Raw genomic sequence first — 16726 nt, 5'->3', positions numbered from 1 at the left:
CTGAGGAGAAACAATATGTTCACAGAACTGTGAAATTATATCTCACAATTTTGACTTAATAACTTGCAATTGCCAGTTTATATCACACAATTCTTCATTTCTCAGAATTGCGAGTTTATATCTCGGAATTCTGACTTTAGAACTCACAATTGCGAGTTTATATAATGCAATTCTGACTTTATAACTCACAATTGTGAGTTTATATCTCACAGTTCTGAGAAAAAAAAGTCAGAATTGTGAGATAAGTCGCAATAACCTTTATTTTTTATTCAGTGGTGGAAACGGGCTTCCATATTCTTATGCTCACCAAGGCTGCATTTATTTGACAAAAATACAGTACAACAATATTGTGAAATATTATTACAATTCAAAATAACAGTTTTCTGTTTTATTGTTTTAAAATGTATTTTATTCCTGCAATTGCTATGCTGAATTGTCATCAGTCTTCAAGGTCACATGATCCTACAGAATTCATTCTAATATGCTGATTTGTTGCTCAATTAACATTTCTTAATAATGCTAATGTTGAAAACAGTTGTGCTGCTTAATATTCTGTGAAAACTGAGATGCATTTATTTCAGAGCTCTTTCAAAAGTTCAAAAGAACAGCATTTTGAACTAGAAATGTAGAACATTTGTGTGTTTTAAAATTCAAATAAAATGTATTTATTCCAATTAAATGAATTCCACAGTGACACAAGATTTGATTAATTCATCAGAAGCATTATCTCAAACTCTACAATGTAAACGAGTACAAAGCATTTCTGGTGGCTAATCTTTCATGGATATGCTACTGTGGTCCACCAGTTTTTTCATTGATCCAATCCAAATAATTAAGTACTTTGGTATAGACACCAGGCTTGTTCTTCTGGCCACAGCTGTCTCCCCAGCTCACTATACCATAGATATAGTGTTTTTTATCTTTCTCACAAGTTAAAGGCCCACCAGAGTCACCCTGTCAGAAAGACAGTTCAATGTTAATATCATTATTGTTACAGCTGTACAGGATCCTTTCAACATTATACAGTTAAAACAATGACCCACCTGACAGGAGTCCACTCCTCCCTTGAGATAGCCCGCGCAAAACATGTTGTTATCCAGTAAAGTCGCATATACTTTATTACTGGAACAAGCCTCCTGAGAAATTAGCAAAACCTGTGCATCGAGCAAATGCACAGAGCCTTGCTCTGCTACAGAAAGGATGTAAAAAAGAACAGATTCAGTCCTTTCATTGATGATGACTTCAGAACACAAATTCAGAAATAGACATGTATGGAAACATACACTTCTCAGTGACTCCCCATCCAGAAATCCTGCATTCTGTTCCATCTGCAAAAGGTTCTTTGGGCAAGCATGCAGCCTTCACAAACTGACTTTCCTTAGCACATTCTCCATTAGTAGCTTTTAGTTTTAATAGAGCTGCAACCCAAGAAAGAATAAAAAATGAAAAGACTTAAATGGAATCTCAACAGTAATGTGAACCACATCAACATTTTTGGGGTCTTTTGTTTTGAAATTATTCATGTCAGGCTTTTATTTTTAAGGTTTGTGTTCCTTGTCCTTGTCACATGTGATTTTTGATCTTTTTCTGATTTTATCCAGGGGTTTCTCCTGTCTTGTTTTTCTGAAAAATTAGCATTTTGCATATTTATAAGAATATAAATTGTTTCCTTTGTATGAGATTCAAACAATATATTATGGGTATTCTGTAATACCCAATTGTACACTACTAATCGCAGTGCATTATGGGATTGAATGAAATTTTATCTGGTGTCTGAATAATTTTTGGTATGACTGTAATTTTCACAAAAAATGGCTGACACTCAAAATAGTGCACAATCCTATAAGGTGATAATGGCTGCAATTTTGGCCACAGCTAAGAAAAGGAAACACAGCTTTCAAAATAAAAAGCCAAATGAGTTTAAGAACAGAAAACACTAGAAAATCCAAATAAAACCAAAATGTTAAACTAAAATCTATAACACTGATTATTATTAAACATTACTTACCAATGTCATTGTAGACAACGTCAGGGGTTTCCTTGAACTTTTCATGGAGGATGATGTCCTCCACCAGTACAGTCTGGTCTGTTTTGTCCTTTTGTTTTAGATTTAGTCCACCCAAAATAACTCTGTAATCCTGATTTTTACCACTGTACATACAACAAAGGAAAACGAGGTATGGTTAATTTGAGTTTAAATGTGCCTAAATATATTATTAGGAGCACATCATCTAGTTTATTAACAACAAAGACACTTTTAAGAAAATTGAAATAATGCAGATAAGAAGTCAGATTTAATATCAAACTGAGTTTTTGATTTTTTCTGTTTACTAAGGGCCATACTTACATACAGTGGCCAGCAGTCAGCACCCAGCAAGGCTTGATAAGGGTGCCTCCACAAATGTGTCTGTAGTCTTGGATGGATCCTTTTGGCCTAACCTGTACTGATACTTGCCATGGATGGGCTCCAGGAATTGCTTTAAGACCCCCATAAATTCGGTTTAGTTGTTTTTTTGGCTCAGGTTTACCACAGGTAGGGAAACTCCTTGATGAAGTATTGTTTATTGGTAATGTGGTTGGTGGGACAGGAGTAGTGGTTATTCGGGCTGAACTGGTGCTCTCTGGGGTTACGCTGCCATCTGGTAGGCATTCAATAAACAAGAAGTTAATATTAAGTAACTCAAATTTTAGACATGGTATTGACAATTACGCTGGGATACACAAAATGACTTTTGCCCTGTATATAGACTGTGATTTTTTTTAGCTTTAGACTATGAATCTGTCCAGTAAGAAGATATCCAACATGCCTGCTTTTTTGAGCTGATTTTAAAGCACATATTGCTTTGGTTTCCTGTTGTTCTGCCTGAGTTTTTTTGTGTACTGAAAAGCTTGAAGGTCTAAGTAAGGAATAATTGACGACGTGCCTTAGAATTCTTAGAAAATAATGCACACCCGAGGTGTTGATGCCGTTACACCTCGGGTGTGCATTATTTTCGAATAATTCTACGGACCGAAGTCAATTATTCCGCTTATACTACGGTCACCACACCTCAAGACATCGATCAGATAATATATTTCAAGACTTTCGTCCCCTTTTTATCCTTAAAATGCTACTGTGAGTAGGATTAATTTCTTATGCAGCTCATCCAACCCTTTGTTGGCAGTTCTAAAACGTCATTTTAGACCTAGTAACGACGCTTGAGCCGTTAATAGCAAATAAATGCAGTTAACAATGATGTTTAGACAGACCGTCAGGCAAGCAGACAGACAGAAAGAGAGAGGGAGAGAGAGATTAAGTGCATGAATTACCTCTCTCAAGTCTGTGTGTCTCTCAAAGGTGACTGGCAGCATCGTCTCTACTAACAGTTAAACTTTTAGTCCATTTTCTTCAAGACCACGCCATTGTTACCTCGCGTGTGAGAACTGTCATGTCGTTTTTAAGTTGTTAATCGTCAGAGCAGGGCGAACAACATTAGCGCAAATGCTAACACGAGTGCTAACTGTATGTGTGCATCTGTGAGGGAGAGAGAGCGAGAGAAATAGAGTTTGTGCTTTCCGTACATAATAAAACGTAATATTGTGGAAAAAACATGAACATAAAATGTCGTTTTTATCCTGTTGTTTCCTGTTATCCAGGCTGTAAAGACCTTTGAAATAACTGAAATCGTGTGGCGAAGTGATATAGACATGTAATGCGGTCAAAAGCTGCCTGGAACTACGATCACCGTGCGTTTCCCTGAAAATAATGCACACCTCTAGAACGTTCGTCAGCCAGTCAGATTCAAGCATTCAACGGCCCCGTAGTATAATAGTGTATAATCCACTGACATTTAGTTTATAATGTCCAGTGTTCTCTGTAACTTATTACAAAGTCATCAAGTGTATAATTCCTAGTGTTTTAAAAGGTGTTCAGAGAAAAAGTTCAAAGTTGTGTTGTGTATTCCAACCTTTACTTTGTTTTTGCCTCACCACCTCCCCATTCACGAGTCTCAGAGTAACGCACACAGCAGTGGCATTGAATGAGAGCCACATTTCACCAAAATGTCTCTAAAGCAACTGCACCTTTATATCAGTGTTTTGAACGAATGGGCTGAATAAATGATTCACTTATAAAGACAGGCATGTTGGTAATGAAGAAGTTTTACCTGTCTTGGCTGGTACGGTTGTTTGTAGAGTAGTTGGATTTGGTGGAATATCGTGTGTGACTGCAGCTGTGGTGGGTGGACCTTTAGCAGTGGTACCAATTTTTATGGTAGTTGTTGTGGTGGAAAAAATGCAGCATGTGAGTAATAGCTGAATATGTGGAAAAACTGGAAATACAGTTCTCATACATAGACAACTGGAGTGATACAAACAGTAAGAGTCCTAGTGCTGTAATGAAGAAGTTTTACCTGTCTTGGCTGGTACGGTTGTTTGTAGAGTAGTTGGATTTGGTGGAGTATCATGTGTGACTGCAGCTGTGGTGGGTTGAATTTTAGCAGTGGTAGTCACCATTTTTATGGTAGTTGTGGCTGTGAAAAAAGTGCTGCATGTGAGTAAACTGGAACTAGAATTAGATGGCGGTTTAGTAATGTTACATCATGTAATTTAATTTAATTCAAATGACTCTAAAGGCCGCTGTGTTATAGTTCATGAAGGAAAAGTATCAGATTATAAACCACTTTAGTCTTACCAGGTGTGGGACATTTTCTGACATTACAATAATCCCATCGGAGTCTCTTGTTCTTCTTTATAAAGCACCATGGCTTCTTATCTCCATCAGGGTTTCTGTAATGTAAGATTTGTAGTTGAGATGAGGGTTAAATCCACTGCTTCTTAAGTCTAGACAAGTGTGTTTTTGCCCATGTGTGCATATACAGTTCATTCCAAAAGCCTGAGACCAGAAAATGTGGGACTAAAAATATGTCAAAATAAAATTTCAACAGGTAATTTAAAGTTGTAGAGTTTAAAAAAAAAATGTAAACCAAAGAAACATTTTCACATACAATAAATGCACTACTTATAGGTCACTACTGTAATGTGTAAGTCTCAGGCTTTTAGTCCCCGCATGTTTTTAACCTGCAGAAGTTATGTGGTCCCAGGCCTTCATTAGATGTAAATGCCACTGAAGGAAAAGATCGCTTATCCAGAACAAACTCAGAGTTCCAGTCGAGACACTCATCCCCATTTTCTGTCTCGGACACCTTCCCTCTGTATGACTGTCCGTCCCCCTCATAGCAGTCATTAGGGTCTGAGAATACAGTCACAGCACAGTATGATTGCATATGTTGTTGTCATGTTGCAAGAAAATCATAAAACAAAAAATATCACAGAAAAGAACCTTTGAGACCATCATAACAACATGTCATTGTATGGACACTTTTCAAACATGCAATTTGTTTCTTAAATATCTAACTATAGAGGGTTTGCACTTGCGTCACGTTTTGGTCAGTTACCCGGATACGCGGCCATATTGGTGATATGATGGATGTAAAAACGGCATGGATTGCATGGTTAATGTACTACTGAATACGTTGTTCTGCTACTTTATGCGGTCTAAACCACGGAAAAACACGTGTGGAGCTGCTAAATCATATAGAGAAGGATTTAGTGAGCAGGAAAGTACATAATATTTTGACAAACTAAAGTTAATAGGTGGTAAAGATACATACGAGCAGTATTAATTAAGATATTAGCCTAATATTTTACCTACCTGACTGGAAATGAAAAAAAAAAAAAAACATGAATGTTGTCAAAATTCTTACCTTGCAAATCCTGGTTCAGTTTGGCCAGACAGTGTTTTGCACACTTCTCTTGATTTGTTATAACTTTTGGCAGTCTATATACTTTTTTTCTCAGCCCAACCGATTAGTGCAGCCCAAAACATCACAATAATTCACCATTTTCAGAAGCAATAATCAGCAAAATATGCATGTTTCATTCGGTTCAGTGGGATTGTTTACATTCAGCGCCACCAATGTGGCTGATTTATGACGCATCGTGAAAACTCGGTAATACAATTTGACATTTTGTAGTTGTTATTTATTTACTTTAGTAAAATGTAGTTGTTTATTTATTTATTTATGTTGGCCATATGACAGAGATCTGATATTCTATTTGTCATATTTCTGGTTTGCATAAAACTGAAGGATATTCGGTGCATCCTATACTCTATATTCTAAAATGATCTGATATTAACTTTTGCATGGATATTATTGAAAAGTGCTTAAGCTCATGTAACCAAAAGTTTTAAAATATATAAATATGCTTTTAAGTTTTTCTTCCCTCATGGGTTTACATTATCTTAACAAGCAAAGCAATTCAACATTACATTAAATAAAATATTTGGGCAACAGATTATCAAAAAAGAAATCAGATTCACAAACTTTCAAAGATTTCAAGACCCATGGGAACCCTGTACCTACTCTGTATGTATCAATTTGCAAATATCAAGGTTCAAAACAAGTTATTTTGTACAGGTAAATATAGCTGGACGTGGATGAGACCTGAAGCCAGACCCATAAAATATACACTGAAAAAAATAAGATGGATACACATAAATGTATCCAATGAGAGAAATACAGCATCTCTGTAATTATATACTCACCAACTTGACAGTATTGTCCACTGTAACCAACCGGACAAACGCATTCAAAATCATCATCGTCATCAACACATTTGCCATTATTCTGACAAGGGTTTGGTTCACATGGAGTGGCTAGACAAAAAGACATAAATCTTGAATCAACAAGTAGACCTATTTGACCCATATATCTGCATTATTTAGAAAACTGTTAACAAACACTGGCATGGTGCAGCATGATTTCAGTGTTGAATATCTTACGTGTCCTGCAGTTTGGTGGTGCAAATGGTGGAATACACTTGCACTTATAGTAGGGAGCAGTTGGGGTCAGAAGACAAAATCCTGCCCCACAGGTTCCCTTCTTACAAACCTTTTTTCCTAAAATAAACATAAAATGCTTTTCAAAATGACTTCTGTGTGGGGGTGTGTGATATGACGACTTTTGATCGTGGACGATTAAAATGTCTCCACGATCTGCTTTTCAATAAATATCGTAGTATCCCTGCTGAAAAAACAGCTAAAACCAACCTAGGCTGGTTGGCTGGTTTTAGCTGGTCAACCAGCCTGGTTTTTGCTGGTCATAGCTGGTCAGCTGGCTGGTTTTAGAGGGATTTCGGCCATTTTCCCAGCCTGGTCAGGCTGGCCTTAGCTGGCCAGGCTAGGAGACCACCAGCTAAAACCAGCCTGGCCAGACTGGGAGAACAGCTAAAACCAGCTACTTCCAGCTTAAACCAGCTAAGACCAGCCAACCAGCCTAGGCTGGTTTTAGCTGTTTTTTTTTTCAGCTGAGATCATGCTACAGTGAGCCTTAGTCTCAATATACGGTACAACACGTCATACATTCCCTCATGGCACACTGCACTTATTCGTATTCACAATCACAAAAGTATATTATTTGCATGTGCTTCAAAGCCCTGCTGGTAAAATAACGTTATTTTGTTCGCGCGCTGTTTTGTCATGCGCTTCATGAACCTGTAGCGCACGCTAAAAGCCTGTCAAACAGCGCCTGATTACTGGACTAAGCTATCTTTGGCATCTGATTCGCTAATGCTGTCAAAAACACGCAATGATTACATATAAACACAGTCGGCTATGCCCAAAGTGAAAGTGAACAGTTAAGAGAAAAATGGGTGCAGTGACAGAACGTCTAGGTTACGAAGGTAACCCTCGTTCCCTGAAGGAAGGAACGGGGACGTTACATTGGGATCTCGCTTGAGAGACCGATCATTTCTGAGCCTATTAAAAAGGCCAATTGAAAATTGGCGAGTGGACGTGCGCGCCAGCCACGCCCCCGTACATACGGGTAAATAAGATGGAAAAGTATAGCCACAACCTGCGGGGCGAAGGAGACCCAGGCAGGATCACAGCCAAGGACTACTCCGCATCTAGCCCTGACTGCGGGGCATGGAGGACCCAGGATTCCCCGGAGGGAACATTCTGGGAGATAGCGCACGGATCCACGTGGGAATGGCGCAGCAAGCCGACACCAGCCATCCTCCCGCTCGCCTGAAGTCTTATGTTAAGACACAGGAGGATACGGCCTCTGCGCGGAGGTTGTAGAACCTAGCGAAGGGATTAGGTGTCGCCCAGCCCGCAGCTCTACTGATATCTGCTAGTGAGGCGCCATGAGCCAACGCATAGGATGAAGCAACACTCCTAGTGGAGTGGGCATGAACACCTAAGGGGCATGGCTCTCCCTGATATAGATAAGACAGGGAGATGGCATCTACCACCCAATGAGCCAACCTCAGTTTGGGGACAGCATTGCCTTTCTGCTGAACCCCGAAGCAGATAAGCTGCTCGGTGCGCCTGAAGTGCCGAGCGATTTCATTTTCACATATTTATAGACACAACATCGCAAGGCTGGGTCTGCCTCCTCCAGGGCAGAGCTTGCAGGTTCACCACCTGATCGCGGAAAGGCGTGGTGGGGAACCTTGGGCACAATAACCGGGCCGGGGTCTCAGGTTGTAACGTGAGAGTCGCCGGGCCCGATTTCTAGACACGCTTCGCTGACAGAGAAAGGTTGTAGGTCTCCTACCCTCATGATGGAAGCCAGGGCAGTCAGGAGCACTGTCTTAATGACAGGAATTCTAGCTCGACTGAGGCCAGTGGCTCAATTGGAGCGCACCGCGGCCCTGAAGGGCGACGGGGGGGTCCCAAGAGGGTATGAGGTGCGGTCTGGGCACCTCTGAGGGACCTCACGACCAGTGGGTGCTTACCTACTTTGCTCCATCTACTGCATGTGATATGCGGCTAAGCGGCGGCATATATACCGAGAGTCGAGGGGACAGCCTGCGCTCCTACTCTCCTGCAGAAAAGGAAGCACCACTGCAATCGTTTATCTCTGTGCCTCTCAGCGAGAGGAATGCCAGCAAATAGACCTCATCTCAGTGCGTAAGCCTGCCGGTGTCAAGGGGGCTCAGTACTGAGTGATAGTTTGTATCACGGTCTGTGGAAGGCCGGAGAGGTCTACGGTGTCAAACCGTGCCCTTACAGGGAGGGACTGCCGCGAGGGAATGGTTACTAAGACCTAAGTCTGGGTGGGCCATCCTTGTAGCGCAACCTACAGACTTACTCCTCGTCCTCCCTGGACTCGCACAGAGTCTGCGCAAGGAGGCTCGCTGGGGAAGGGCGTACTTGGGCCCCAGAGGTCAGCTGTGTGCCAGTGCTACTCTGGCAATGGGAGGAATCGGAAGGGCGAACGGATGTGGCTGGGCCTTACCGATATAACTCCAACTAGCTGCGTCACGGGGTGGAGTCGCCATTCTGCAGGTGGGTGGACTGCCGTGGGAACCGGCCGGCTGCACGGTTGAGTTTCCCTGCTTCAAGTGAATGGCAAGTAGCAAAATCTGCCTCGTTGGACTCCATGGGAGCAGATGGGGAGGAGCTGTAAGCCTCTGTCGTACATGGCAACCCAACCCGTGGTAAGCCACGGGCTGACTTGTCGGCAATACTGCGGGAAAACGCCAGTCCGGAGTGAGCCGAGATGCCATGCCCATCATGGGACTCGATCGTGCTGAATTGGTCTCACATGAAACAAGATTAGCGGCAAGCGGCTAGAGCTGTCATGTGCCCCAGGAGCCTCTGATTTTGAGAGGTGTACCACTGTATTGTGCCTGATTAGCTCAGGGACTACAGCACTGACTGCGCGCTCTTGGTAGCAAGGCGGGCCGTCTTGTGGACCGAGTCGGGCTCCCGACCGAGGAAAAGAATTCCCTCGGTTGGCCTGAAGGACCAGATGGCGAGGGTGCCGAAGCACCAGGTCCCTGTATTCGCACAACGGAACTCACGAGTGGGCTGGTAAAGCACCAGTCGAAGAGACGGTTGAGACGCGAATTCCTGTCTGCCGAAGAGGGGACAGGGGAGCTCCCATGGCCTAAACAAGGCAGGAAGGAGGGGGACTAGCCAAATGGAAGCACCTCGCGCTGAAGCGCTCGATCCCCGGGGCAGACCGCAGAAGGGGTGTGCGCCGGGGAAAGATCGAGACGCAACAGCGGGTGCCCTTCAGGCAGATGGCTGCGACCCAGCCCTGGAGACGGAAACATACCTGTATGTGCTTCGTCGTGAGCATGTGTGCCGACAGCCTAAGAAGGGATCGGCACAGAGCTCCATCCAGGGCGGATGTTAACCCACCACTCTAACTGGACACGTGAAGTCGGGACTCTTGTCAAATCCTGACCTCGTCCCGGCTGGAGGGACAGGCTGGATCGCGTCCTTTGCCAGTAGGAACGTGACCTGCGCGGGCAGAACAGAGGCACGCCACGTACCCCTTGGCTGCCCCACCATCGAGAGTGGCGAGGGGAGAGGAGCTGGAGCGCGCTCCAAATGAATAGGGGGCGCGCCACGATTTTGTCAGCTCCTCATGCATGTCCGGGAAGAACGGGACCGGGGGGGAGCGCGGCGCTGCCCCCGGTGCCCCCCCCAGGAACCAGTCGTCCAGCCTAGAAGGATCGGCCGGAGGCTCTTGGGGAACCTCCAAACCGATCCCCCCCGGGCTACCCGGAGAAGCATAGCCGACAGTTCGACATCAACCTCCGGAGGGGCAGCGACCGCGGGTGGGCGCCGCGCCGCGGGAAGAGATGTGTCACCGTCTGACTCTCCCTCTGATGCTGTGACAGACATCTCATCCTCTGCAAGAGCACCGAAGGAGATGCTCGGCCCGCCAGGCGGGGAAGCGTACTGCTGCGGAAACTCAACGGGACCACGCTGAGACAGAGAAGTCCGCAGGGCTTTTTTGAGCCGGCGGAACGTTCTCTACCATAATTTGAATGGGAGGGAGGCGGGGGGAGCCAGCTCGCGAACGAGCGGCGGGACTTCAGCGTGGCCATGGTCATGCTTTCAACGTGTGGGCATGAACCATTCGTGAACGCCGCCCCAGCGTGCTCAAAGCCTAAACACGGGAGGCAGCGTTCATGTCCGTCTGCTGAGGAGAGGAAACTACCACACCCAGAAACGCACGGCCGAAAAGACATTCTGAAAAGGACGTCTGAAACGGCCGCTAGAAATTGCTCTTTTGTGATCCTGGTTGCCCAGGGAGGCGCCGCGGGGGCAACCGTGCACTCGCCGGGGCTGCTCGCTGGAGATGCAAAGGCTTTATATGGCCGTGAAAACGGCCGCCCGCAGGATCACGCTGGCGGCTGCCAAACAATGCTCTTTCTGTGAAACACTCTTTTAGTTTTGGCAGCGCACCAGCAGGAGGGAGCATGAACTCTGAAGAACTCTTCTTAGTAGTAGCAGTCAAGAGGACCGAGGCTCAGTCCATCGGCTCTGAAGCAAAAAAGTCTGACTGAGTGGTGCGCGCCGCCATCTTATATACCCGTATGTACGGGGGCGTGGCCGGCGCGCACGTCCACTCGCCAATTTTCAATTGGCCTTTTTAATAAGGCTCAGAGATGATCGGTCTCTCAAGCGAGATCCCAATGTAACGTCGAAGTGATTCGACTGAGGGGGAACTAAATGCTGTCGATTGTCATTAAAGGGACAGTTCACCCAAAACTTTAGTCACTCACATTGTCCCAAATGTCTATACAATTTTTTCTTATGCGAACACAAAAGAAGATATTTTAAATAACGTGGATTAAGGTAAATCATGTGTATTGTGTGAATATGGATTGGTTCACTGGTTGAATGTATGGTTTAATCACAAACGCATTTGTTCATAATACATTGGTATAACCAGACATGTATTGGTTTAGATACATCGGTCTGATCACATGCACATGGGTTTGCTCATGTATACGTTGGTTCGTTTAAGTAATCATTGGTTTCCTCAACTATGTATTGGTTGAGATAAATCGGTTTCCTCAAATATACATTGGTTTGTAAGTATATTGTTTTCTTCAGGTATATTATGGTTTAGATACATTGGTTAGCTCAAGTATACATTATTTTTTTCAGCTGTAGATTGGTTTAGATACATTGGTTTACTTAAGCTTATATTGTTTTTTTCAATTACATATTGGCTTAGATACATCGGTTTCCTCAACTGTGTATTGGTTATTATATATTGGTTTATTTAAGTATACATTGGTCTGTATATATTGGTTTCTTCAGGAACATATTGGTTTGTGTGTATATATATATTGCTTTATTCAAGTATATATTGGTCTGTATATATTGGTTTCTTCAGGAATATATTGGTTTGTGTATTTATATATTGGTTTCTTCAAGTATATATTGGTTTAGATTTACTGGTTTCCTGAACTATGCATTGGTTAGTATATATTGGTTTGTTCAAGTATATATTGGTCTAGATACATTGGTTTTCTCAACTATGTATTGGTTAGTATATATGGGTTTATTCAAGTATATATTGGTTTAGATACATCGGTTTAGACCAATCTACAGCTGAACAAACCAATGTATACTCGAGCTAACCAATGTATCTAAACCATAATATACCTGAAGAAAACAATATACTTACAAACCAATGTATACTTGAGGACACCGATTTATCTCAACCAATACATAGTTGAGGAAACCATTGCATTATTGAGAAGCCCAATGTTTAAGAATGAACCAACGTATACAGGAGCAAACCCATGTGCATGTGATCAGACCGATGTATCTAAACCAATACATGTCTGGTTATACCAATGTATTATGAACAAATGCGTTTGTGATTAAACCATACATTCAACCAGTGAACCAATCCATATTAACACAATACACATGAATTTTTTCCTGAACGGCTTGCCATAATTTTTTCCTGAACGGCTTGCCATAGTAACTGGTCCCCACTCACTTTAATAGTGGGACAAAAATTAATAAAATACTATTGAAGTAAACTGGAGCCCAGCACCAGTTTGGTTACCCACATTATTCAAAGTAAGTTTTATGTTCAAAATGTTTTATGCTTAAAAAATCTCGAGAGTGAGTAAATGATGACAGAATTGTCATTTTTGGGTGATGGTATGCTAATAGAAGAAAACACAAAGAAAAATCACTCACTGCTCTTGACTAAAGAAGTTTAATATAGTTGCTTTAATAAGAGTCAATGTATAATTTACGTATACAGTGTATATAGTGTTTTATTTTTATATTTGTTAATTCAATTTCTTAAATGACAAATACATACTGTACCTGAAAACTGTAGCACTGTTTGTTTAATTTGTATATTATGTGTATTTGTAACATGTAGCCTATCTTTGTTCTTATTTTTTAAAACAAAGATAAAATAATGATAGTTTTTTTTTTATCTTCGCCCACTTTTTTTTATATTTTGTTACCTTGTAAGGTTTTGGTTTTAAATAGGGAAATTAGTTTGGCTGTACTGCTCTGACAACTTGTAAAATAGTAAAACTAACATGACAAAGAATCGTGATAAAACTTTGAATTGTGATATTTATGAAAAAAATCGTGATATTTTTGCCATATTACCCACCCCTTCTTCAGTGATGTTATATAAATGTGCAGGTGTCAGGTGAACTCATACCTCTGTCGCACCTTCTACCTGAAAACTGCTTTGGGCATTTGCATTTGAATTTATCTTTTTTTTCTTCACACTGCCCACCGTTCAGGCATGGATTTGGACTGCATTTTCCTAAATAATCAAAGTGGGAAACATTTATTTGCTTTTCTTTTAGAATCCTTTGATGAATAGAACAAAAATCAAAGATCTTTTGTAATGACTTTACTGTCACTTTTGGTTAATTTAATGTAAAGGGGGAAAAAAATCACACTAGCCCCAAATGTACGGTAGTACACACAATACTTTTATAATTGAATGAACCAAACCTCTTAGACCTTGAAGCTCAAACAGCCAATCGTTTGCATCATCATCATCATCAGAGTCATCAGAGCTGTCAAACTCAGCTTTCAGTCCTGAAATCATACGTTTATATTGGACATTTAAGATATTAAAAATATGCATATGTGTTATATTTCAACCCAAAAGGTAACCACCTACTCTCCAATCTTTCTTTGCCTCTCTTCCCATGTTTATCGTGGTGCCTATGTTTTTCATGGTGCCCATGTTTACCATGTTCCTCATGCTTATCGTGTTTACCATTTTTGTCTTTCTTCAACTGTTGAAAGATTAGAAACTTGTTTAGAAAATACATTATTATATCTAGATCAGATCATTGTGATTCAAGTCTAATATTCAGTCATTAGACAATGTGAATAATGACAAACTACTATACTATTACTATATTCAGTCAAATGTTTGATTTTGAACATCCTTTGATTAAGTAAAAAAACAAAACATAACACAGTATCACTATTCTTCCAGATTCTATGTAATGATCAGAATATAATTCATACACACCTGTGCAGGGATAATGACAGCACAGAGAAAGAGGAGCAGCAGCCACAGCTTGAGATTCATGCTGGCCGTTGGTCTCTGGAGGACTGGCACAGTGCAGATGTGCTCTAAATCTTACTCAATGTATAAGGTCAGTGTCCTGTGAGTGTGTGTGTGTGTGTGTGTGTGTGTGTGTGTGTGTGTGTGTGTGAGGGGTTATCAGGTATACATACAAGTGTGGGTTTGTGGGTCTATGTAATGGACAAAAGTCAAACCACTTATTTATGGATTTCAAAAGTCTTATCTTGAGTTTACCTATACTTGAGTGCAGCAAGTACCATTTTGTTTTGGTCATTACATCCCTCATACCCATATAAATACTTTAATATTTCGAAATATGTGAAAAAGTGACTATGGTATTATAAAGTAATGCTGAATCATGAAATAAGTAGTAATCATATCAACAAAAAGTCTTACAGAGAGTGTTACTGTATTAACAGATCGGCTGGCGGTTCACAGATCATATTGACAAAGCAGGATGCTGTTTGTTTCATTGCAGACTTTGTCCGAAGGGTAGATTGTGAGAGGTCATGATTGCAGCAGAGGAAAGATGTAAAAAAAAAACATATTAAATACCCCATGATCGATACTTTTATTTTTCTTTTAGTACACATCTCTTTAAGCTATGGGGCCATCTTTATTCTAGCGTATTCCTAAATTGACAAAATGATACAGTATATTAATTTTCTATAATGAAATATTTGTGAATTATATGGTGCTTGCAGAAGTATGTTGTCAATTATTTGTCAATTATTTACAATTAAATGCACAGACCTTCAATATGCTATTCAATAGGCCTCTTTCCACATTAAGATTAACACATAAAGCCTTCAAAGATGGCAGGTCATTATTACTTCAGCTTTACAACTTTTATTCATATAGCGCATTTAAAAACAACTTTGGTGCCCAAAGTGTTTCAATATTGATTTAAAATATAGCTGCAAGCAGCGATTACCAGGGTTCAAGAACTTTAAGGCATTTAAGCACATATGGAAAAAGACATTACATATTATTTAGCAAGCCTTTAACCAATTAAATCAATGATTTCAAAAAGCATTTTTGGCAAATACAGGTAATTGGCCAAAGAAATATGATGTTTTTTAACGTTTATGACTGTTATAGTGGCAGCTGTGGTCCGATCTCCCAGAAACTTTGCATTCTTGTTTAGAATAACCTGTTGTATGTGCTCACCAGGTTTTCATTTAGGCTTTATAGGCTTTTGGGTATATTTGGACAGGCCCCTTTTCTAAACAATCCCGTTATAGCTTCCCAAAGGGTAAATTTCAACATTTTTTGATAATTATAGACCTAGAGCGTCCAGAGAATTGTACTGCAGTGTTTTTTTTTCCAGACAGAGCTATGACTAGTTCGCAAAAGTAGGTTTAGAGGTAAAGTTGTTCGGAACAATGAGGTCTATCATATGATACGAATATCAGGTATATGTGTGAAAAAACATGCAATATACAACCATTTATGCCCTTGAAAAATGTGGCCAATTTATTTCAAATTTCACACAGACCATTAGGGCTGCGAGTCAAGCAGGCATACCGAGTTTCATTCCGATTGGCCATTGTTAACCTTGTCTATAGGTGCTTAAAGTTCATTGGCCTATGACAGCCATGTTTTTGACATACACAAATGTCCTTATAGACACTTGTGGCACTTTGGACCAAGGCCGTGTGTATTAATTTTCAGTACATGGTCTCAGTACATAGTCGATAGGACAAACAGTTGCGTAGTTATAGCCGTTTTTATGTTTTTTCCCTCTTATAATGGCACCAAATGGTCAAGCTTTGTGACTTTTTCATGTGACCTCAGATTCAGCTCTTGCATACGCGCCGTGAGTTTGGCGAAGATATCTCATTCCATTCAAAAGTTGTAGCCGTTTAATAAAGCTGGCAATGGAGAGTCAAAAGTTGTTGTTTTTTTTTTTTTGATAATTACTGATATTCAATCTCCAAAGAATCTTCATGCACTGGTTTGGTTTCAATCGGGCAAAAAATCTAGGACTAGTTCACGAAAACATTTTTATTTTTTTCAAAAAATGCAATATACCCAAAAAATTTGCCAGGGTGATGGACGAATCTGAGGCATGCGTTTTGTCTGGCGTGAGCCAGGTATAAGACATACTTGATGCGATAAACCGTTTAGGAGTTATGAGCGATTTTGTAATTGGGATTGCTGTTGACATTGTAGACAATGGGAGTACTACCATCCCTTAAAGTTTCAAGTCTCTGTGACTTACGGTTTGTTCTTGTTGATCAGATTTATGTGGAGATTGCTGATCCTTGGCCACTCTAACAATTACAATAGGGTTTCAGCGCTACACACTTGAACCCCGAAACAGAGTGTATAAAGAG

At 41.0% G+C, this 16726-nt stretch overlaps 1 protein-coding gene across 2 annotated transcripts; it reads right to left on the bottom strand.

Moving 5' to 3' along the window:
- Nucleotides 1-242: 242 nt before the first annotated feature.
- Nucleotides 243-14485, bottom strand: LOC141325404 (hyaluronan-binding protein 2-like). 2 transcript variants are annotated; one of them, XM_073834066.1, is made up of 15 exons: nucleotides 14331-14485; nucleotides 13971-14088; nucleotides 13799-13885; nucleotides 13497-13604; nucleotides 6824-6940; nucleotides 6587-6697; nucleotides 5059-5230; nucleotides 4673-4767; nucleotides 4392-4511; nucleotides 4146-4226; nucleotides 2348-2639; nucleotides 2009-2151; nucleotides 1284-1418; nucleotides 1044-1189; nucleotides 243-954 (listed from the first exon to the last, which is right to left on the bottom strand). In XM_073834066.1, the coding sequence occupies exons 1-15, from the start codon at nucleotides 14388-14390 to the stop codon at nucleotides 790-792; spliced, it is 1950 nt and encodes a 649-aa protein (XP_073690167.1). In that variant the 5' UTR covers nucleotides 14391-14485; the 3' UTR covers nucleotides 243-789. The 2 variants fall into 2 exon arrangements, with proteins under 2 accessions (XP_073690167.1, XP_073690168.1); XM_073834067.1 differs by having other exon boundaries at nucleotides 13808-13885.
- Nucleotides 14486-16726: the final 2241 nt, after the last annotated feature.

This window comes from Garra rufa, chromosome 2, assembly GCF_049309525.1.
Source record: "Garra rufa chromosome 2, GarRuf1.0, whole genome shotgun sequence".
Taxonomy (NCBI): Eukaryota; Metazoa; Chordata; class Actinopteri; order Cypriniformes; family Cyprinidae; genus Garra; species Garra rufa.
This window is presented reverse-complemented; position numbering and strand designations above follow the sequence as displayed.